The 25,024-nt window shown below is 40.1% G+C and overlaps 1 protein-coding gene and 1 long non-coding RNA gene across 3 annotated transcripts in view; one reads left to right on the forward strand and one right to left on the reverse strand.

Annotated features, from left to right (window-relative positions):
* The window catches only part of IFIH1 (interferon induced with helicase C domain 1), a 55,614-nt gene extending 54,345 nt beyond the window's left edge, over window positions 1–1,269 (reverse strand). Inside the window, exon 1 of the mRNA XM_086369938.1 lies at window positions 494–1,269. Coding sequence (XP_086226064.1) covers window positions 494–949 — 456 coding nt within the window. The 5' untranslated portion in view covers window positions 950–1,269. The remainder of the gene's footprint in view (window positions 1–493) is intronic.
* On the forward strand, window positions 1,136–10,991 carry LOC147378438 (uncharacterized). Of its 2 annotated transcripts, none has more exons than XR_015152309.1 (3): window positions 1,136–1,370; window positions 1,907–2,019; window positions 10,465–10,991. It is a non-coding gene; the product is annotated as an uncharacterized LOC147378438 (long non-coding RNA). The 2 variants fall into 2 exon arrangements; XR_015152308.1 differs by having other exon boundaries at window positions 1,298–1,475.
* The last annotated feature ends 14,033 nt before the right edge of the window (window positions 10,992–25,024 follow it).

A 25,024-nucleotide genomic window follows, 5' to 3' on the forward strand; every position in this document is an offset into this window, starting at 1 on the left:
CTTCATATAATATGACATAAAATTTCACACCATCAGGAACTAAATCCCTAGCTCTACCACTGTCTTCCTGGTAGACCTTGGGCAGGTTATTTAAACTGCCTCAGTCTACTCATCTGTAAAATGGCACAGTTAATAACACTAGATTACTAACTAATAACTCAATAGATTATTGTGAGCATGAACTCCGATAACAGGTTTTGCAAATGAGTCTAATTGCACAGTAAGTGTTTAATAAATGCTGTCTATTAGCAAACATTATTTTTCTAGAGTTCTTTCTTCTGTAGCTCATTTCAGTTAAAGAATTAGAAAATAATTGCTGTTTTGTGTTTAAATTTGCAAAATTATATTTTTAAAATCCTAAACAGTCTCAAGGAAGGAGGGAACCAAATTTACCCAAAGATGTCAAAAAACATTTGGAATGGGGCAAATGGAGGAACAACCCCAAGTAGCAATATCTGCCTTTAAGTCCAGCTCCATTTGAACTGACACCTACCCGATTTCTGTCTTCAATTGTCAAAAGTTTCTCCTCCACACATTTATCCAAGACATCTGCAACCAGAAGCTTGTCCACCAGTGTGGGCTGAAGAAGGTTCAGCAGTTGGAGACACTCATCGTGAGCGTTCTCAGACGATGGAGAAGGCAAGTCCGTGAGCTCTGGGTTCACGTAGCGGGCGGCTAAGGGGTTGCCTGCTTGCCGGAGGGCCTCTACGAACATCCTAGCCCAGCCGAGCGGCCAGTTCCCCCTCTCCAAGGTGTTCAGAAGCAGATCAGCTGCCTGAATGTCCCCAGTGGTGGCGGCCGTCCTCTGAATATGCTCTTTCACTTCTGGAGATAGAAAAGTCAGGTAGTCCAATACTGGTTCCACCTGGATGTACCTTTTCACTCTGGCCCTGAAACACGAGATGAGATAGCAGAAATTCTTGTCTGTGAAACTCCCGTCCGACGACATCTTTCTTCCTCAGAGGTGGGAAAAGACTCTTCCAGGTAGATGGAAAAGTTGTTCTCAACTCAGCGGATGATAGGTATCTTTGCTGCTGCTTCGGAGCCGCGGGGCCTGCAGCAACGCGCTGACGACAGGGTTTGCCTGCAGGACCCCCAGGCGGGCGCGCGGGGGCGTGGTGGCACCCGGGCAGGTGTGCAGGTGCGCAGGACACGGCGGCGGCGGTGGGCGCTCGCGTGAGCCTGGGACCAGGGCGCCGGCTCTGCTCACTCGGGTGGGAGTTTCGAGGCCAACCTTCCGCCAGGCAGTTATATAGTTTTCCTGACTTCGGTTTCTGTTTCGATTCTCTTCTTCAAGAGTTTCCACACGTAATCAGCTGGGCCGGGAGTGTCTGTTTGGTCGGGGAGGAGCCACCTTTTGGTCGGTTCTGGTAAGGACAGTCCTTCGGCCCTGTGGGAAACAGAAACGGAAAGCGAATTCTCTCTTCCACGGAGTAATGCTCTCTTCCACAGCAGGGCTTCAGCAGTGCCAGCGGGTATTTTGTCTACTTTGCAGGGCTCGGAATGAAAATTCAGACTTCCCTCCCCGCAGCTGTCTCGCACCACCCCTTGTCAGCTAAGATCTGGAGGGCGTGCAAGCGTGATTGGGGACTTCCCAGCCCAGAGGTGAAGAGAGGCTGCCACAGACCCTGATGTCAACAGGAAGTTATTAGGCTTGACTGGCGAATGCAGGCAGCCCCCAGCCCCGCCCGAGTGTGAGATTACAGGGACAAGCAGAGAGATGACACTAAGAAGACGTCTTTTCAGAGATATGTAGCCCCCCAGGGTGAAGTGAGCTCTTTCCAGGATAAACCTGTCCTCCTGTGGGTCCCCAAGAAGTAACTCTTTCCTCTGGGAATTTGTGGGTGGGTATGAAAAAGAGCAAGTAATGATAAACAGTTAATCAACTTGATTACTTCTCGCGTAGATTGTACTGTTTATTTGGCTTTGACCAAGGCCTGGTGACAGACGCGGAAGGACTTGAACTACCAACTCAGCTTAGGAGGAAGCCAAGACTGAAGGTTTTCTATCTCCCAGTATGTAAGTTCCCCATATTCTTTAATATACAACGTTCCTTTAATAAAACAAACAAAATCCCCAACAACTTATTTTTGATGTAGCTGCCATTCTTTTCTTGGATTCAATACAGCAAGTTTTGGCTGAAGCAGCCAGGAACTTAATTAGCAACTAATGTACCAACTTGTAGTAAACATCAACATTTGTCTATGTCATGAGGGAAAAAAAAGACACCCACACTGAAAAATGGCAGCTTTGGTTCAGTACAGAAGCCACATAAATGTGAGTCCTTCGGGTTGCTACTCACTCTGGCATTCTTCAGCCCTGGGTGACTAGGGATGGTAGTTTATCTGCTTCATAATGAGAACCTCATGGTCCAGAATTATATGGAGGTGGAAGGGGTCATTTAGGCTACTGAAAAGATATATTTAGGCAAAGCAATCAGTTGGTGGGCTTCTGATTGCAGTGGTGGTGCAGTGATAAAGAATCCACCTGCCAATGCAGGAGATGCAAGAGACTGGGTGGGGAAGATCCCTGGGTCGGGAAGATCCCCTGTAGAAGGAAATGGCAACCAGTCTGGGATTCTTACCTGGAGAATCCCATGGACATGGGTTAACAATGCACATTCAGTGAAGTTTGGATAGGGCAGAGAAGTTTGGTGGTGTTTTGCACTGGGTGGGAGAAATAAAGAATCTTTGTTTACCCGAGGATAGAAAACACCCAATTCAAAACGTTATAGCTGTTTTCTTACTTTATTTACTAACTCCATTATGTACCTAGTAATAGCTTTTTCCTCCCCAGGAATTGTAATATGCTTAAAGAAAAGACATATTTACACAGGACCACTACAGTACTCTGCACATATGTAGGCCATTGCTGATTTTCCACCTGAATGGGAATTTTATTTGCCTTGACTCTGCTGCTGCTAAGTCGATTCAGTCGTGTCCGACTCTTTGTGACCCCATAGACGGCAGCCACCAGGCTCCCCCGTCCCTGGGATTCTCCAGGCAAGAACACTGGAGTGGGCCACCATTTCCTTCTCCAATGCATGAAAGTGAAAAGCAAAAGTGAAGTCTCTCAGTCGTGTCCGACCCCCAGCGACCCCATGGACTGCAGCCCACCAGGCTCCTCCATCCATGGGATTTTCCAGGCAAGAACACCAGAGTGGTGACTCTAGCAACGGGCTTAATGTCAAAACACTTAGTGAAAGTTGCTGAAGTGAAGTAGAATGTTGAGCTTGCAAGTGAGCCTGGTTTATGCTTTTCTTTACTGTCTCTTCATAAAATAATTCCATATCTTTAGTTACTTTGGGAAGTTTATCTTGTAGGTAGAAGATAAACACATTATATGCTTAGTTATGTGTATACAAAATTATCTGTTAGGACTGTTAAGGTCCGCCTCCCCCTCCCCCTTTCGTTGCTTGCAGGTTGTATTCAGTATTTCAAAGCAAAAACAAACAAACAAACCAAAAAACATTGTGTCCCATGGTACTCATCTTTAGTCCTTTAGTTTCAAACATTGGGAATAAAAAGAGGTTATTGATTATATAGAGAAATAATGTCATCTTCTTAATACCACGAAATTGCTGTCCTGGTGAAAGACGATCAAAAGTGGAGGTTTAAGTGTTTGGTATTTAGATTATGGCATTCATTCATTCAATCACTTAAAAAAATAATTATTCAGAACCTACTCTGTGACCAGTGCTGCCCTAGAGTCAGTTTATAAAACTTAATAACGTTCCTATTTTTATGGATGTCGCATTCTAATGGGAGGAGGAAGACGGGAAATAAATAATAACCAGAAAATATACAGTGTGCATGAGGACTTTAGTAACATCTAAATAATGCACATTGCAGTTTCACGGATGCTTTTCCATATAGATGCCCTCTCCTGACCCTCACTGTTAGCATCACATAATACCCATCAATAACGATACATATTTACTCTCAGGGAAGAGTTGCCTTGCTGAATGAAGATTGAGTGATGAGAACTGATTTTGAGGGAAAATAGAAAGAAACCACTATTTTTAGGATTGGGCCATTGCTGAAGGAAAGAAGTTGGGGTACAAAGAATCTAATCTCTCAAAATGTATCCTTTTTCTTCTGTATTTTTACTGCATAGTTTCATTTATTTTCTCCCTTTTGTTTTAATAGAGATTTTCTATGTCAAGTTTCTTCAAATAATTTTGCTTATCATCCTCCTCATTGCTTCTAAATGTAAGTTTCTGTTTCCTTTCTCCTTTGAGGTAGGAAACCATACTGACCTATATCTTTTCCTTTTTTCTTGAGCTGCCCTTTCTTTTTAAATGCAAAAGAAATATTTCCATCTCTATCAGTTTTAAAAGTCATCTTTTAGCATTCTGTTTTTTAAATAGTCACTCAGGAAGATACTAGATAATAGGTTCTTGCTGTTAACCACCTTACCATTTGAGTTTTCTTCTATTAAGAAGTAAAAAAAGTCAAAACTGCCATGTCTTCAACAAACTAGAACTACAATTTAATGGCCACACATGGCAGTCATACCTTTTCCAAAGAAAATGACAATAATTTAATTTGATGAGGAAATAGTTCTAGAATTGTCATTCTGTTTTTTTCACTTGTTTACTAAATTGTATCAGGAAAGATCCTACTCTGTATAATTTAAAGTTAGATGCCCTTCCACTGGCAGAATAGGGTTGTGATTATGCTTAGAGATTGTGAGCTCAGGAGATGAGGATTTACATCTCAGCACTGCCTCTTACAGAGAAGGCAATGGCACCCCACTCCAGTACTCTTGCCTGGAGAGTCCCATGGACGGAGGAGCCTGGTGGGCTGCAGTCCATGGGGTCACTAAGGGTCGGACACAACTGAGCGACTTCACTTTCACTTTTCACTTTCATGCATTGGAGAAGGAAATGGCAACCCATTCCAGTGTTCTTGCCTGGAGAATCCCAGGGATGGGGGAGCCTGGTGGGCTGCTGTCTATGGGGTCGCACAGAGTCAGACACGACTGAAGTGACTTAGCAGCAGCAGCAGCAGCAGCAGCAGCAGCAGCAGCAACTGCCTCTTAATTGCTGTGTCATCTCAGGAAAATAACCTCAAATTTCTCAGCTGTAAAATGAGAATAATGATGATATCTGTACTATGTTAAAAGGTTGTTGTAAGCACTTAGCCCTAATCCTGGCATGTTACACATACCCTATACTTGACTGCCAGCAATTTTTTTGGACAAATAATGAGTAAGAGATAGTGCTAGCACTCAAATAATACACAATTTATAGAGGAAATAACTTAGTTATACGTATAAACATTATATAGTAACTGGCCATCTAACTGAGTTTTTACACAGTATCCCTTTCTGCAAGAAGCAGAAGCTGATAGGTTGATACAGCAGAAAAGTTTGAAAGAATACTGTTTGTATTTCAAAAATATAAATAAGTCGAAAATAGAAAAAAAAAAACCTAAGTTTACCAGGTCATGATAACCATTTCCCAATTATTTTCAAAAATTCAGTTTAAAGTTATAGTTTTAAGTGTGCACTTTTGAAAGCTTTTCAACACAAATATTTGGGCAAAAGTATCAGGTGTCAGAGATACATTTTCCAAACATCCATTTTTTTCTAAATCCTTCCTCCATAGCTTAAGTCCTTTTAAAATTTTACTTGCATATTTACACATCTTTAAACAACACCTTTGCCTCAAAGGCAAAGATTGACTGAGCTTCTTTTATTTTACAATAAATGTTCAAGAGCAAGCTACAGTCAAATGTTGGTAGAGTGCCTTGTCTTTTCCTTGAAATCCTGGTTGGCATGTAGCTGATGGGCATTGTGGGGTTAGCAGTCTCAGCCTGGGTCCATTCTGATTGAAGAGTGGCTGTTTTAATTGCTTACTACCCATGCCATACAGCTAGTTAAATATTTTTATTTCTCTTCTGCTCTTATACAGCTGACAAAGTCTTCAAGTAGGGACAGAGACATGAGTTAGTGCTTAAAATGAATTATTGAAATCACATATTGAGATAAATCCAACCAGACTTCTGAATTGCTAAATAAGAGAGTTACACTAAAATTTAAAAAATAAAGCATTGTCAATTACAAATTATTTTTATTATTAATGCACTAGATTATATCAATTACTTTTAAAAATCTTGTTTCATCTTTATCTCATCCCTTATTTTTAAGTTTTTTTTTTTATTTTATGGTATGTCATAATTGTACATGTAAAGAAAATGTATATTTATATATATATTAGGGGGTTCATGTTCAAAGATTTTAGCTGATAGAGATCAAGAATAAAGTACTTGACCTCAGCTCTAGAGAGCCTTCTAAGGGCTAGTTCAGTTCAGTCACTCAGTTGTGTCCGATTCCATTCTCAGGGACTACAGCACACCAGGCTTCCCTGTCCATCACCAACTCCCGGAGCTTACTCAAACTCATGTCCATTGAGTCAGTGATGCCGTGTCCATCGAATCAGTGATGCCATCTAACCATCTCATCCTCTCCTCCTGCCTTCAATCTTTCCCAGTATCAGGGTTTTTTTTAGTGAGTCAGTTCTTCACATCAGGTAGCCAAAGTATTGAAGTCTCAGCTTCAGCATCAGTCCTTCCAATGAACATTCAGGACTGATTTCTTTTAGGATGGACTGGTTGGATCTCTTTGCAGTCCAAGGGACTCTCAAGAGTCTTCTCCAACACCACAGATCAAAAGCATCAATTCTTCTGCACTCAGCTTTCTTTATAGTCAAACTCTCACATCCATACATGACTACTGGAAAAACCATAGCTTTGATTATATGGACCTTTGTTGGCAAAGTAATGTCTCTGCTTTTTAATATGCTGTCTAGATTGGTCATAATTTTTCTTCCAAGGAGCAAACATTTTTTAAATTTTATGGCTGCAGTCACCATCTGCAGTGATTTTGGAGCCCCCCAAAATAATGTTCCCATGGTTTCCCCATCTGTTTGCCATGAAATGATGGGACCGGACTCCATGATCTTAGTTTTCTGAATGTTGAGTTTTAAGCCAACTTTTTCACTCTTCTCTTTCACCTTCATCAAGGGACTCTTTAGTTCTTCTCTGCTTTCTGCCATAAGGGTGGTGTTATCTGCCTATCTCAGGTTCTTGATATTTCTCCTGGAAATCTTGATTCCAGCTTGTGCTTCATCCAGCCCAGCATTTCTCATGATGTACTCTGCATTTAAGTTAAATAAGCAGGGTGACAATATACAACCTTGACGTACTCCTTTGCCGATTTGGAAGCAGTCTGTTGTTCCATGTCCAGTTCTAACTCTTGCTTCTTGACCTGCATTCTCAGGAGTCAGGTAAGGTGGTCTGGTATTCCCATTTCTTTAAGAATTTTCCACTGTTTGTTGTGATCCACACAGTCAAAGGCTTTGGCATAGTCAATAAAGGGCTAGAGACTGTGATACATTTGAAGAGGAGTATTAACAAGAATGAAGGTGTGGAGGTGAAATGGGAGAGGGCTCCAGGAGGAAAGTGGAATGCGGCTTTTAGATTTTGGAAGTCGAACTTTCAAAGTACTCGTACTATTATTGCTTTGTGACAAATGTCAGTATATTAACACATGGAACCTGAATATATTTCAGAGCCTATTGCCAGACATGTGCTGTCCAGATGATTTGTTCCTGAATTGAATATTTTAACAACATTAATTTTTATTTAAAAATAGTTTATATTCGCTGTAGAAATTTCAGGGGGAAAATCACATCATATTGAAGACTATTATATGAATTACTTATAATTCCATCACCAAGAGATAGGCATTATTAATATATTTCCTACCACTTTTTATTGCATAAATGTATGTGTAAATGCATATGTGTGCACATATATATACACACTCAACATCTGTTCATTAGAGGGTGAACTGAGATGGTCTTCCGTAGAAGGAAGAGATCTCCAAGAAAGAGATCACCATAGGTAGATCGTATTGACATTCCAAAGGGAGAATCTGTGAGAGATTCCTGATGGCAGAGATGGCCAGAATATGACAAGTTCATTCCTGTGTTTCATTTGCTGTACTGACCTTAAGTAGTCCCAGGTCTGGGCTTCTCTTGTGGCTCAGATGGTAAAGAATCCACCTGCAATGCGGGAGACCTGGATTTGATCCCGGGGTTGGGAAGATACCCTGGAGGAGGAAATGGCAATCCACTCCAGTATTCTTGCCTAGAGAATCCCAGGACGGGGGTCTGGTGGGCTGCCGTCTATAGGGTCGCACAGAGTCAGACACGACTGAAGCGACTTAGCAGCAGTAGCAGCAGTGGCTCCATGTGGTGGAGCAGAGCTACATAGAAAAGTGTAGCTGTAGAAAGTGAGAGAGGGAGCATAGATTGAGAATTCCATGCAGGGGAGACGATGAGAGCATAAGCTCTACAGAATTTATCAAATATTTTATGAACTGTGCCAGACTTCACCATGCTCTGCAGGATAGGAGGGCCATTTCAGTAGGCATGCTTCCAGCTGCGAGGTAAAGATGACGCTGAGTAAATGTGACCCAGCAACAGGGAATTGACTTTTCACACTTAACAGGAAAAGCCAATAATTCATTGAGGTTAGAACTCTGGGGTGTGCCCTATAATTTTCTTTTCTTCTCTTTCATGGTTGCAAAATGACTGCTACAGCTCCCCACATCATTTCTTCCTACAACTCCAGTTCAAAGCAGGTTGTAACAAGATGAAACATAGAGTTTCTCCCACTTGCGTTTTCTCAAAGGTGAAGAGAAAAATGCCCCACGAGTCTAATGCAGAATTTTTTTTATATATCTCATTGGCTAGAACTTGGCTGTGTCCACCTCCCCTAAAATAAAGTGATACTTGCTCAAAACACTTAAAAATTCTGATTTTTAAGGCATTGTTTTTTTATAGGAGCTCAAGCCATTTTATTTCAAAAATAACCCAAGGCTGGCTAGAAAAATTTGTCTTTTAGATGCTTTCCTTATCCAAGCACACACATTGCCCTCCCAGAGAATCCCCAATAGGGGTACCAGAGCAGCCACTCAGTTCCTTGTTGTGTGGCAAAGTGAGCTAGAAAGTTGCTCTCAAGCCTCCCTATATATTTGTCTCACAGGCAGACATATATACAATTATCCATTGCATCAGAATCTCCACGATTGGAGCTTTATTGTCAGTTACTTCTCCTTTCAATTCCACTTGTGATACTAGTCTCCAGCCAGACTTGAGAACTAAGGATTAGGGCCTCTACTAGCATAGCACCAATGGAAAGTACAATGAAGTCTCATCATCCGCTATAAAGTCACATTTAATTCACGAATACTGAACCACTGCCCCTGGGGAAGTATAGAATTAAGTTCCTGAGGTCATAATATTTCTAAAATCAATTAATGCATAACCTTGTTTTCTGTGTGTTTCTCTTTAAAGACCCCTTATTTAATATATGTTGTTAATTCACTAACAGTATACTCAGGGTCAACAATACTGTAACTCATACCTGAATAAAGCATATCTAACACATATTTCTCTTTGAGGCACATCACAGCCTTCCAGTGCTTGGATATGCCAGATAACACTTCAGGACTATGCTTGGGGTCATTTCAAACAGTGAAATCACCAACAAAAAGTGCAAAATGATGAAACATTAATGCTGAACATGTGTTGAAAAGGACGCTGGTTTGTAAGGTGAAAACTGAAACAAGAAGCAGAGTATCCCTTTTTTAAGCCTCAGCTGGGAAAATTAAATTTTATAATATTTTAAATAGAATAGTTCCTGAATACACCTACAAGAATTTAGTTTTTCTCCTCTGAATTCCTAATGAGAACAGATGTATCTGAGTCCTGCATTTGTGTGTCTATTTGCACATTTGTGTTGAGGATGTAAAGATCCAACAGTTCTAGGGGGCTTGCATGGTCTTTCCCACCCCTCAGAACTGGTACACAATCCTAGAACTTAATCAGAGGGTTCCATTTCATTGATTCTTTCTCCCTCAAATGCAGTAAAAATCACAAGACAGATATACTGTACTATGTGGGAGATTTTTAAAATTTTAATGAAAGAGTAGTTCAAATTATTTTGTTACTACAAATGATCTATTTAAAATATTTACAGAATTTATGATTTTAATAGATAGAGTAATGTTAATAAGGATGCAAACATGGACTATGAGTGTTAACTAATTTTCTACATCTCAGAAATGTTTTGTTTTTCAGGAATAGACTGTTTACATGCACAGTAATGTGCTGTGTGTCATTAATTAGAAATTAAAAATAGTAATTTCATTTAGTATTTGTAAAACACCACAGTGAACTGTAGAAAAAAACCTAAACTTCCTCACAGAATGAAATTCTAAAAGCTGACCCAGGGTCTTAGGTGGGGCCAAACGCTGCCTTTGGCCTATTAAGTTCCCTGGAACCTCAATGACCCAGCTTCTCCTATGTGGAGCCGACAGACTCAAAGCAACACCAAATCCTAGACATTCAGCTGTAGTCATACCATTCACTTCCCTTGCTTCCTTCCTTAGGCTCTTCTGTACAGCGACTGGCTGCTGATGGTGATGCCTCTGCCGCCACCTTGTGGGAACTTTACTATCAAATCTTAATTGCATCACAGTTGATTTGGCTGGTATGAAGTCAAAAAAACTATCCTTTGCCATTCATTTTTGTGATACTGTATAGGAAGAAAAATAAAATTTCAGAAAGAATAACATACTGCACCATACCCAAAAAGCAGACTCATCTAGTAACAAAATGTTTAGTCTTATTTATGTCATATTCATTGATTTTTATTTAATGCAACTATATCTGGAATACAAAGTCATAAGTGGTAGAGAACGTCACCATATAATTTGTATTATATTCCATTAATATGAAATATGAAATATGTCATCCCAGGAAACTTTCCTGTTAAGTAAATCAAAGGTAGAAACTTGTTAGCACATGATACTATTTGACTTTCTTAACAATATGAGTTTGAAGTGGTATCACCTTATGCTTTTAATTTGCATGCTTCTGAATTTGAAATAAAATTTTGTATCAAATATTTTTTAAAGACATTGTTTCTATACTATTCCTTTTCCTTGAAAATGCCATTTTTATGGAAGAAACTGGAGCTTTTTGTCCAATACTTAATTACATGAGTTAAAATATGTAAACAGCATTTTTTCTTCCATTAGAATGGAGAAGGCAATGGCAGCCAGTACTCTCGCCTGGAAAATCCCATGGACAGAGGAGCCTGGTAGGCTGCAGTCCACGGGGTCACTAAGAGTTGGACACGACTGGGTGACTTTACTTTCACTTTTCACTTTCATGCATTGGAGAAGGAAATGGCAACCCACTCCAGTGTTCTTGCCTGGAAAATCCCAGGGACAGGAGAGCCTGGTGGGCTGCCGTCTATGGGGTCACACAGAGTCGGACATGACTGAAGTGACTTAGCAGCAGCAGCTACAATTATAGATTTTTTGCCAGATAAAAGAAAAGGGAAATTATCTATATTTCCCAATGGGAAGATAATTTAGTATAAAGTATTATATTTTATAAAAACAGAGAAAACAGTAAAAGCACTAGTTTTTCTAGTAGAGAATTTCACTATTTTGCAAAAGTAGACTGAGATTCATAGAAGTTGTATTATTCTGCCCAGTGTCACACAGCCAGTAAATGAACTTGGAGTCATTGATCCGTCTGAAATATTTACTGCACTGTTCCTTCAAGAGTTAAAACAGACAATAATGAGTAGAACCTATTGTTTTAAAATGTAGGTTTTATTGTTATTCCAATAGGACGAGGACAACAGATCAGGAGGTGATGGCCAAGTTGGTTACAGTTTGTAATAGGAGGGGCACACCAGACCCTGGTGCATAGGGAAGCACCAGGGTCAGTCAGGAGGTATAAAGAGCCAAGGAAAAGGATGAGTGGAGCCTGCATTTTGGTTTCCATGGGAAAGGCCAGGCAAGACAGGGTAAGCAGGGTTAGAATTGGCTAGTTTAAATAATTTCAGCAGGCTCTGGGTCGTAGAGGCTGTTTCTTCCAGTTGCTTCGTATCTGGCCCCAGGGAGATTAGTGCAGAGGATTCTGCCTCTTGACAAGACAGATCCAGAGAGAGGTGGTAGTTCAGAGTTCAGGCCCTAGATTACCTAGTTTGCCTACAAAAGACCGTGTTGAGTCTTTTGCTGTCTTTAATAATTGGTTAGCCCCTGGGAAGGGCTTCCCTGGCATCTCAGTGGTGAAGAATCTGCCTGCAATGCAGGAGTGCAAGTTCAGTCCCTGGGTTGGGGAGATCCCCTGGAGAAGGAGGTGGCACCCCACTCAAGTATTCATGCCTAGAGAATCCCATGGACAGAGGAGCCTGGCAGGATCCAGTCTGTCCATTTGACCACAAAGTGTCAGATATGACTGAGTGACTAAACACATATACACAATTCCCTTTGGTAGGTTCTGGGCTTCCTTGATAGCTCAGTGGTAATGAATCCACCTGCAATGCAGGAGACACAGGGTCGATCCCTGGGTCAGGAAGATCCCCTGGAGAAGGAAATGGCAACCCTCTCCAGTATTCTTGCCTGGGAAATCTCATGGACAGAGGAGCCTGATTGGCTACAGTTCGTGGGGTCACAAAAGAGTCAGATCGACTTAGTGACTAAGCAAGTCCTGGGAGGGGCAGTTAGTCTGGCCCCAGATCCCAGAACTTCAAATATTTAGAAAATAAGAAAATGTAGTTAGTGTATCAATTAACATACTCTCTTGAAATCAGAATGTGTATGTGAATGAATGAAATCAGTGGAGTTAATAAAGGGAAATTGTCCTAATTCTGTTATAGGTATTAATTCGTTATCTGCATGATGTGGTTAGCGAATAGTGTTCTACATGAACATTTCTCAACTATCAATCAGAAGGAAATAGCAATATTGATCTAAATATCAACTATCTGGGGGGGCTTCTGTGGTGGTCCAGTGGTTTAGAATCTGCCTTGCAATGAAGGGATGTGGGTTTGATCCCTGGTCAGGGGACTAAGCTCCCAGATGCCTTGGAGCAACTAAGTCTGCACGCCACAACTAGAAAGTTCGTGCACCACGGAAGATCCCAAGTCCGGCAACTAAGACCTGATGCAGCCAAATGAATAGACACATTAAAAAATTTAAAAAAAATATGAACTACTTTTTTCATCCTTGAATAACTATGATAAAGTCATAATAAGCTTGAAGATACATGTTTGCTTAGTTAATACTTAAGGTTGAGATTATAACCATTTAATTTTCAAATTTATACTGAAAAAGCTCTATCTTAGGCACATGCTTTTCTAATAGAAATCAGTTTTTTATTTCCTTTTAAACAGTTTTTACTTTATGTGTATATTTATTTAAAATAATATACAAAAAACATTTTATACAGGAATTTTAACTTAAATGTTCATGTTGATGTATGGCAAAACCAATACAATATTGTAAAGTAACTAGCCTCCAATTAAAATAAATAAATTTAAATTAAAAAAATAAATATTTGATCTTTCTTGCCTACATACCTAAATATATGCTACATCCCCACTCACCCCTTTTTGGTAAAGTTTCTCTTGATTTAATTATGTTTGCTGATATCATTAACTACCATTTTAACAATTATGAGCCAACTGTGGCCTAAAGATTCTGTTGCTAGGTTACATCCTCCTCTCTCCTCCCCCTCCCCCTTTCTTCTGAGCTGGTTGCCATAGTGCCTCTTGTAATGGGTGGATCAAGTCTGTAATGGAATCATGGTGGCTGAATAAAAACCTAGGTTTTCTTTCATTCTCCGTCTCATCTCCATAGCCTAATTGCTCAGTCAAGCATTTGGTTTTAACGAAAGAGAAATTCGCTATTCAATGTAATCTTTCTATAAATACTAACTTTAAGCGATTTATCTGGATTTTTGCCTTACAGAAAAATTACATAAATTGAGTCTCTAATTGAAGAGCTGTTAAATTTTGGCAGGATTATAAATGTACGTTATGGAATTGGTTTCTCTTCACCATTTTTTATCTTTTCCACTTGCCTCTGAGGATTCATGCTCCACCCTCCCCTATACCCCTATACCCCGGGAGGCTGTTGTGTCCCTAAACTCCCTTTTTCTTTGGCTTTTGATGGAGATCGGTCATTGGAGATTGGAGACAGGGAAGAGAGATAGGGAACTCCCTTCTATCCAGCGTATCTTACATACCTCCACTGAAGGTCATGACAGGTGGCCCTCTCCACACAGCAGCTCTTTCCAGGTTTCAGGAGCTGTCTCCTTGCCTTGCCCCCACAGCCTAAATGTGGTAATTGATTCTCACTGTTGCTTGCACTGAGAAGCTGTATCATCCCTTATTGGTGTCTCTTAACTATGTCAACATCTTTGTAAATAGTGACTTTATTATAATCCCTCAATTACTGTTTGAGTATGCCATCTGCATTTTTAATAAATAAATGTACCAACAACTAGAGGGCTTCCCTAGTTGGCTCAGCTGGTAAAGAATCCTCCTGCCAATGCAAGAGATGCAAAAGACATGGGTTTGATCCTTGGATAGGGAAGATCCCCTGGAGAAGGAAATGACAACCAGCTCTAGTATTCTTGCCTGGAAAACTCCATGGACAGAGGAGCCTGACAATTTACAGTCCATGGGGTCGCAAAGAGTCAGACACAACTGAGCACTCATGCACAGCAACAAATGAGTTTTATGGGTAGAGGCCAGAAAACAAAGCAACAGTTTGAGATAGACTAAGTTGAGCAGGTCTTGGATGGTGCATTAATTGAGTTTCTTATACCCACTCTGGTGATGGTTTTTGCACCATCACTGATCATGGATCCTCATCTGTCTTAGTACATGTCATAATTCCTATCCTCTGGGACCTTACAAAGGGTGTACTAAACTTTTTCTTTTACTTAATTTCTAATTTGGGAGAACTCAATAAAGTGCTTTATAGCTTAATTCTTAGCTTTTAAACAACTTAGAAAGCTTAAGCCGGGAACTTCATTCATTTATTCAAAACTACAGGAGCACTTTGGGTTATCATTTTCCAAACATGAAAATCAATTAGGTAATGTTTTGTTTTAAAAATATTTTGCAACTGTTTTTTGATCTGTGCCTACATTCACCATGCGCCTTATTACTATCTTAGTTTCCTCTTAAAATGTATTGAAAACTGGTGCTATTTATTTCAGAAGGTTGTTGTGAATATCAAATATAATATTCTGCAAAATAGCTGTGAAAAGTATCATGTGCTATATAAATACCTAGATCATAGGGGAATTCCCTGGTGGCCAGTGCTTAGGATCTGTGCTTTCACTGTTGAGGGCCCAGTTCAATCGGTTCAATCTCTGATCTGGAAACTATGATCTCAGAAGCTGCACAGTGTGACCAGATTCATAAATATATAAACAACAAACATTTATGGAAAACAAGATTCTAATCTTTTCATTCATTCTTATTACCAGGTCTTATTTCTACCAGCAATCTTATCTTCACACATGCATGTGTGGAAATAAGATGATCTCAGCTTTTAGGCAGTCCGTGATCTATTTAAGAATTGGATCACTTTTATGGTTCTGATCAAATTATTTTAGGTTTTGGTAACTCAAACTCACACAACATATGTTACTGACTGAAGGGATAAGCACCAACCAAAAGTATCAATCAATGATATTTCATTTCTATCTTTCTAGAAAGTCAGTGTTGTGAGTGTATGATCTCATGTTAATATGGGGTCTGATATTCACAAGCATGAAACCTGTATTTAAAATTTAAGACAGGATTTCCCCGGTGGTCGGTTATTAAGAATCTGCCTTTCAGTAAAGGGGATTGGGGGTGGGGTTCCACCCCTTGTCGGGGAACCAAGACCCCACTTGTGGTGGAGCAACTAAGCCCATGCACCACAACTAAGTTTGCATGCCACAACCAGAGAGTCTGTGTGTCACAGTGAAAGATGCTGCGTGACACAGTGAAGATTCTGTGTGCCGCAACGAAGACCCAATGCAACCAAATAAACAAACAAATAAACATCTACAAATAAAATGTAAGACAGGTGTTTTTCCAATATTACCTGAATCACAGGTAACTTCACCAAGGCTATTAATTATAGTGTTGGTGCTTGTATTGAGCATTAGTGGTAGACACACATTGTGATTAACATTACACATAGCATTTCTAAAGAAGCTTGTGTTGAATCCAGATTGCTTAATAGAGCTTTAGCAATCCAAGTATATTTATTGCTATATATATATATATATATATTCAGAAGCTACCATTCTTCACCTTTCTGAAAAGCCCTGTTGACACTTTTCATATATGTATTACTGTTTATTAAATTGCTTTAGAGTTTGTGCTTCTGCCAATAGAGTACTTAACATTACCAGAATCAGAAACAGACAACCGTGTTGTTGAAAGTCTAGCTGAATAAGGTCAATTTGTCAAGTGGCTGGTTTCAATAATAAATGGTAAATAATATTCAGGTTTTTCTTACTTAGGAAGCTTATAGCTCTCTGTCCTCCCTAGGAGGAAGAACCCTTAGGCAGTGCTGAAAGAAACTGAACCTTTGGACTTTTAATGAAATTATTACCAGATGACTTCACTTTGTACTGTCATATGTTGATACCTTGTGAAAGTAACACATATAGAGCCTTCATTATTTCATGTTGAAAACACAATGAATAATTTCTAGAGAAAGTATAATTACTGCACGTCTATCAATTAAAGCAATGACATGAAATCTTTGTGAATATATTTTAGCATGAAATAAATAAATTATAGGGTGGAACCAAGGTGATGACACAGCAGACACTTATGACTGTGTCTCCTCTTCCTCACCTTTTAGATGATTTATGTTACAGATAACTATGGTCCCTTAAAATTCATTTATTGAAGCCTAACAGTGTGATGGTATTTGGAGATAGCATCATTGAATGGTAATAAGGTTTAGATGAGGTTATGAAGGTGTGCCCCTCAGAGTGGAATTTTTAGTGCCCTTATAAGAAACACCAGAGAATTCACTTCTCTGTCTACCTTTGGCTAAAGGCCATGTGTGGCAACAGTGAGAAGGCAGCCATATGCAGCTCAAGGTGTCTCACCAATCCTCTGGCACCTTGATCTTGAGCGCTCAGTCTCTAGAACTAGGAGAAATAAATTCCCATTGTTTAAGCAGTCCTATCTATGATATTTTTGTTAAGGCAGCACAAGCTGTCCAAGACATTGGGTGTGCATAATTTCTCAAACTATGTGGATTTAAAGGTTGCCAGAATCACTTTGCATTTATAATAAGCTTTACCTTTAATTCACTAGGTCATAATCTTTTTCTATCATTCATTAATTCTATGGAAAACAATGTCAAAGAGGCATTAATTTCTTGGGCCCTCTCACTTTCATTGCCAATAGGAATGACTTCCATTTTAAGGCCATTTTTGGTGGAATATCTCTTACAGAATTCTTCACTACTTCTTAACAGTTGCAATGTATCAGGTGGGAAATAGAAAGGTTCAGTAAGGAGCAAATGCTGGGTGGTTGGTAGGCACTGTTCCCTCCAACAAGTCTCTTAGACCAACAACCTACTTAACATTGTTACTTAGTCTCCTAGGTGTCTCAGATCTAACATATTCAATATTGATTTTTGATTTGGCTATCCCAAACAGTTCTTCCTCCAGTTGCCACCATTAACAATGATACACAAAACTGGACACTAGTTAAAGAAGTAAGGGTAATTTAAATTGGTCATAGACTATTAATAATAGGGAAATTATAGGGAAAAGAATCTGATGTGAATTGAACTCAACTTTGACTTGTAGATAGGTGACTGTGTGTTTTAAAGGGAGGATGAGGGAATAAGGGGTGGGGGTAAGTGAGGGCCTTGTAGAATCTGGAAAGCAAGAAAAAATTACAAAGGGCAGGAAGAGGGGTCTAGCCCAAGCGAAATCCTTTGGGGTTTGCCAAGTGGCACTTATCAGAGTAGGCTGCTCCGCTCTCTCAGAGAACTGGGAGATGGGACCCTATCTTCAGGTGCTGGCTGCAACAAGCCAGCCAGTAACAGTAAATTCTTTTGGAAGCTTTGAGTCTTCTCATGTGTGCACTTTAAGGGGACTAGGGTCATTCTAGGGATACAGCCTTGAGCTGTTAGAACCTAAGTTAGTTTTTGTTCAAGTTTGTGTGGGCCAGGGTTAAGAAGATCGCTCAGAAGAACCTGGCTAGAGTTTGGCCAAGGAGAGAAACTTTGTCACCAAGCCAATAATGGTCAAATCCAAAGCATCAGTAAATCAAGAAAGCTATACCTTAAAAATTGAAAATTATCTGACCACTTTTTACCATCTCAACTGCTGTTCCATGGTAAGTCACCATTATCTCTAAATTACCAACAGATTGCTGATAGATCTCCTTGCTTCTCTACTAATCCACTTCAGTCTATTGTCAGTATAGCTGAAAGAATGATGCTTTAAAATGTAAGTTACATCATGTCCAGCTAAGGCTCCAACCCCTTAAGTGGCTGTTATCTCACCCAGAGGATGAAAGAATGTGCTTGCAAAGATATGTAAAGTCCTGCTGTGATCTTCCCCAACGTTCCTGCTCTGTAACCATTCTATGACTCAACCTCTGGTTCAATCCACACCAGACTCACTGGGCTCCTTACTTTGCTTTAAACAGGTAATCAGATTTCTGGATTATAGCTCTAGTTCTGCTTAGAATATACTTCCTACAGAGAATTTCATGTCTAACTTTCTCATGTCCTTTAATCCTTTGCACAAACATCCTTTGCTTTACAAGGCTACTTTGGGCACCCCATTCTATACTGCCACCTACTTAGTCACCTCCCTACCCCACCTCTGTTTTCATGTTCCTTTTGTTCCACAGCATTTATCATCTTCTAACATATCTAGTCAAGGCTATGGTTTCTCCAGTGGTCATGTATGGATGTGAGAGTTGGACTGTGAAGAAAGCTGAGCACCGAAGAATTGATGCTTTTGAACTGTGGTGTTGGAGAAGACTCTTGAGAGTCCCTTGGACTGCAAGGAGATCCAACCAGTCCATTCTAAAGGAGATCAGTCCTGGGTGTTCATTGGAAGGACTGATGCTGAAGCTGAAACTCCAATACTTTAGCCACCTCATGTAAAGAGTTGACTCATTGGAAAAGACCCTGATGCTGGGAGGGATTGGGGACAGGAGGAGAAGGGGGCGACATAGAATGAGATGTCTGGATGGCATCACTGACTTGATGGACACGAGTTTCAGTAAACTCCGGGAGTTGGTGATGGACAGGGAGGCCTGGCGTGCTGTGATTCATGGGGTCACAAAGAGTCGGACACGACTGAGCGACTGAACTGAACTGACCACACTATATATTAATTTACTTATTCATTATCATTAGTTATTATTTCTTATTCTTCCTGCTGGAATATAAGCTCCACAAGGGCAAAGACATCCTCCCCACTTCCACTGATGTATATTTTTTCCATCTAAACTTGTACTACAATATAGATGTTAAATAAGCATTTATTGACTAAAATGAATTAGGCTATCTATGTGAAATTTCTTAGTGCTATAAAATAAGCTCCACTCATGCTGTTTTTCATTAGCTGGTATATCTTAGTATTTGGTGTATAAATGATTCCTGAGAGGGGCAGATTCTGGCTCTGAAGTTTGCTGAGGAGCAGTAAATATTTACTGTCTCTATTTTCCTATGTTTTCCATCTGTGAAGAGGGGGATAAAGAAAAAATTCATGTAGAGGGAAAGAGAAAGTGAGATGGGCACAGATAGGAAAGGGAACCATCGTTATTTCACTGTTTATATTGTATTAGTAAAGGTATTGGTTAGTTGAATATCTAAACTCACCCTGAGGCCAAAGACCACCAAGATTTGGAAGAAATACTGTAAGTAGACATAGTCATGAAAACTTTACACTTGTCAGAAGGCATGTATTTCCTGTGTAAGAGAACAAATTTTAGGCTCATCTTAGTCAAAACCATGAATTTTCTTGTTTATTTCTCTAGTTATTGGTGTGCCATTTTTTCTGCTCTTTAAGACCTCTTCACTAATGGTGTAAATAATTTTTGTTTTATTTTAAAATACTATGTGGGTAGAGAGAGAGTAAATGGGCTCTCTCCTCTAAAGCAAGACCAGTGAGTCTGGTGTGGATTGAGCCAAAGGTGAGTCATAGAGTGGTTACAGAGCAGTGGCACTGGGGAAGATCACATCAGGACTTTACAGGCCATAGCAAGCATATTCTTTCATCCTCTGGGTGAGATAAGGGCCACTTATGGGATTGGAGCCTTAGCTGGACATGATGTAACTTATTTTTTTAAAGCGTTGCTCTTTCAGCTGTGATGTCAATAGACTGAAGTGGGTTAGTGGAGAAGCAAGAAGATCTATCAGCAAAATACAAAATTTTGTATTTTAAAATACAAAACAAACAAATGTATTGTTTAAGAGACCACGTTCTGCAGCTAAACTTCCTGGGTTCTAACCTCAGCTTTGCTATGCTAACACTGCATTATAGATAAGTGATATTCAACTCTCCACCTTAGTTTTTACATTTATAAAATAATAATTGTCTATACCTGATGGAGTTCTTTAGAGGAATAACACTTCACAAAACAGTGCCTGTTACATACTATTTATTATTGTTGTTGTTTAGTCGCTAAGTCATGTCTGGCTCTTTGTGACCCTATGGACTGTACTCACCAGGCTTCTCTGTCCATGGCAAGGAAACTGGAGTGGGTAGCCATCCCCTCCCCCAGGGGATCTTTTGGATCCAACCATTGTCTCCTGCATTGGCAGGGATATTCTTTGCCATTGAGCCACCAGAAGAGTCCATTTACTCTAGAAGCTATTTTTTATGAAATAACAGAGTAATTTATGAAAAAACATGTACGACTTAAGATGGTTTTTATACATTCTATTTTCATAAAATGATACTGTTCATACCATATTCAGTGAATCATGGAGCAAATTGTCATTACTGTTACTATTGAGCTGCAGCATGAAGGCCTGCAAGCCTATGCTTATCCAGACTTAAGTCCAGAGAAATGTCTTTGATGTCTGCAACAGAGACATCAAAGGTTTAAGGGATGGGAGAACTTGCACGTCTGACACGATATCCTTGAGAAAACCCTACCATGCCTGGGGGACTGCGGGCGGGACATTGGGCAGTCTTTGCTCTAGGGGCCGGGAGTTACCAATTATAGGGGGAATTGACATCAAGTTGATTTACTGGTTACCAGGGGAACCAGCAGAAGGCCTGTCCCTCACTGCCCCTTTTGATAAGCTATCATTGTGGTTAAAGTAACAGTTATTAGCCAGGGCCTGGGGCAAGTATGTGGGAAGGTCAGCCAGGTGAGCAGGGTGTAGGTGAAGCAGGCACTCACTGGTCAAGCAGGGGTTATACAGAGAGGAAGAGAACAGCCATCTTGGGTTGCTGTATCACACAATTACTTTTAAAAAATACTCCTATTGATTCATTTGAAATTTCAGTTCCTACAATTTATTGTTCCTGGGAAATTTATTATATGAAATAATGGGTCTGGAGAGAGATACAGTAGACTATAGTGTTGAAAATCTTCTCTGCATCTCAAATGATAGTGTAAGGGTGGTAAAATAATTTTCTGTTTACCCTTCCGAGTTCTTGGCAGAGATCCCCATAATAAAAAACAGACGAGCAAGAGAAGAAAATCCCAGAGGTTTACTAACACATATACTCATGTGTATGTTGTTGTTATATGTGTGTGTGTGCTTAGTGGTTTCCAACTTGTTGCTGAGAGTCATTTCCAACTCTCAGACCCCACAGACTGTAGCCCACCAGGCTCCCCTGTCCAGGGGATTCCCCAGGCAAGAGTACTGAAGTGGGTTTCCATGTCCTTCTCCAGGGAATCTTCTTGACCCAGGGATCAAACCTGCATCTCCTGCAGGTCTCCTACACTGCAGGCAGATTCTTTACTGCTGAGACCAGGGAAGATGGCATGGGAGATAATCAGAGAAAATGAATAATTCTCAGAGGTGGCTTAGAACTTTGGCTTAAATGCCATCTTCAGATAAAGAGAAAAGGAAGGTATGAGTAAACTACCTGTGGGGTAGTTACCAGGAAAAGAAGGATAAACAAGCATAAGATTTGTTATATAGATTTAAGTCCCTGCCTTCGTTATGGCAAGGGTCCACATTTGTCTCAGAGTACTCATCTCTGTCCTTTCCGGTAGAGAGTGGAGGAGTGTCACTTTGGTCCTGCTTTTAGACAAATGGAGAATAGAGAACTTTTCTTGTATCTGCTTCTTCTCGATTGCCTTCCAAATAATCCTTATGCCAAAGTGGCGTATTTTGGGGTGGGATATTCTGCTACCCTTCAGTACGAGTTTCCCTGGCTAGTTCTTTCTCTAAGAAAGAAACACACTACCTAGAACTTCAAAGGGTCTGATATCTTTTCCTATTTACCAGCTAAGAAGTAGCCTGCCACGAATTCACAGAAGTTGACAGAAGAACAGAAGAGGTTTCTCTGTCAGAGACAAAGGACTCTGTTACTCATAGCACAATAGGCTGTGGATTCCTCAGCCTGGAGGAATTCTCATGAATTCCTTTTGTTCCCAAGTTCCACTGAGTGAAATGAAGCTGCTAGATGGGTAATAAAGAAGCAATGGGTTTGAATCACCATGGAGGAACTCTAAGTTTAGGAAAATCCTGCGAGCACACACAAGCAAACTTTTCCCTGGAAGGAGAGTTTCACTTTGCTATCCTGCAGTCAAGCTTCTCTCAACCCTTGAAGAAAATAGTATCTCTATCTTGAAATTATGGGTTTCCTAGGTGGCAATAGTGGTAAAGAGTTCACCTGCCAACGCAGGAGACATTAGAAATGTGGGTCGGGAAGATCCCCTGGAAAAGGGCATGGCAACCCACTCCAGTATTCTTGCCTGGAGAATCCCATGGATGAGGAGCCTGGAGGGCTATAGTCAGACATGACTGAAGCGACTTAGCACATCTTGAAATTATATACGAAGAAATGCAAGGGGCCCATGGAGTGTTGACACAAATGCAATGCATTGATAAGGCTAGTACAATGAAAAGAAGATGCACAAAAATTCTGACCAGAGATTTAGACTAAAATTGTAAATGTAAAACACTTGGTCCTTTCTGAGCATTTCTTTGAATATGTAGTTAATCAACTAGAATAAAACTTTGCAATGATTTTGATAGGGACAGAATGGACAAAGTCAGTGTTTAAATAGTGAATCACACTAGGGGACTGTAAATAGAAAAATACAAGAGACCCCTGTAAATTAAGAGGGTTGCTTCACCACAAAACCAAGCAGGCTTGCTTAACAACAAAACCATGCAACAGAATGGGATGGGATACGCCCCCAAACGATAAAGCAATGGTGGTATGAGAGGCACATCCTGCCCTGTGAGCTCAGTAAATTTGTGATCCCTAGGACATGCTCTCTGCATACATAAAAAACAATTTGTGGACCTAGTTTGATCACACAGGGACAAGAAAACGACCCTGTTCAACCTGGAAGAGGAACTAATGATGGAAGCACGACATCTACTCAAGAAAGACAAAGAAGGTCTTTTCCCCCTCGCCACTCTTCCTTTGATTATGAAACTGTAGCCCATGAAATTCCTGGGGCACGACATTTCTCACTCATCCTCTTGTAAGTCTCACAGGTGTCCTATTCTAATAAACCACTTCTTATTTACCTCTTTGCTGTGGCTGAATTCTTCTCTGCCCTGAGCCATAAAGGACTATGATACCAGAGCTCTTTGCAGCCCCCTTGAAATGATATCAATTGGTTTCAATTTGTTTCGCTTTGTAATGTTTTATCACTTGATGCTTTAATGAGTCAAATGTTCTTTCCTCTTATCAAAAAATTTTTACCATCCCCCTTTATCTATTTATGCCAATTTAACCTCATTGGCCAAAGTATTTCTTATCGCGTTAGCGGAACCAAGGCACACTTTCTCAAGGGTGCTTTGTACCTTAGCAATCTTCCTTTCTGTCTCTTTCTGGGAAAATTAGGTTTTACAATGTTGAACAAGTTCCTCCTCTGTAGGATAGCTGAACAAGTTCCTCCTCTGTAGTTACTCAGCTTTGCAAGGTTAATTTCCCCTGCCAATAGGTAACACTTTCTTCCACATCTTTATTTATTTATTTTTTCGTCCATATTTTTAAGAAACATTTTAGCAGTTGTCTTATTCTTCAGAGGTAACTCAAAATAATATCATCATGGTCTTTTTGTTTGTTTCTAAACTAAATTTACAGCTGTCCTTCCCATGTGCATTTCCTTTTTTCAAGCTGGAGCTGCAAAATCCACTTGAGCTCCAGAGAAAAGCAGTACTGTTCAATGACTATCACTTAATAAATCAAAGTAATTAAGCATTTAACTTTTCACTGAGTGATTAAAAAACAAGCTGCTCCTTTCAATGGATATTATGAGGAGGCACAACTCAAGAGTTAAGAGTTTGCCCAAATGTTGAGTCATCTATTGGGTTACTAGATAATATATAGAATGCCTTGTAAATTATCAGCAAATAAACAGCAAATCATTTTTTAGTACAAGTGTATGTCTCATTCAACGTTTGGGACATACTCATATTTTTTTAATTCATTGTTTATTTTAAAATAAAATTTAACTGAACATCCTGTATTTTTATTTGCTAAATCTGGCAACTCTTGTCACCATTTGTCTACCAAACAAGCTATAATAACCTTTTTGTAAAATCTGGTGTCAAGAGCGTTTTAGCTTAGACGCACTACCTTTGGAGTAGAAGTCAGTTTCATAATTTTGGTGCTACGGAAAAAGAGATGTAAGTAACTGCAAGTTTTGAAATTCACAGATATATATTTCGTAGTCCATCTTTTAAAAAGTGGACGAATACGTAAAAAGAAGCCATGGGCGGGCTGGTCTGGGATTTCTAAGGTGAAAAGAAACCAGCCTTGAGAGCCTTTCCAAACAGCGTGGAAGTTAACTGCAGCAAAGGTATCTTTGCAGTTTAGGAAGGCTAGAGCGCGAGACCTAAGCTAGTCAATAGGGGCGGAGTAGGAAAAGGCTGGGCGCGTGAAGCCCATCAGAGACGAGATGGGTGGGACTAGACTTGGGGAAGGGGCGGGCCTAGGCCGGAT

Source organism: Bos grunniens, chromosome 2, assembly GCF_055505025.1.
Source record: "Bos grunniens cultivar Pamir isolate PY7600 chromosome 2, Bosgru_T2T1.0, whole genome shotgun sequence".
Lineage (NCBI taxonomy): Eukaryota > Metazoa > Chordata > Mammalia > Artiodactyla > Bovidae > Bos > Bos grunniens.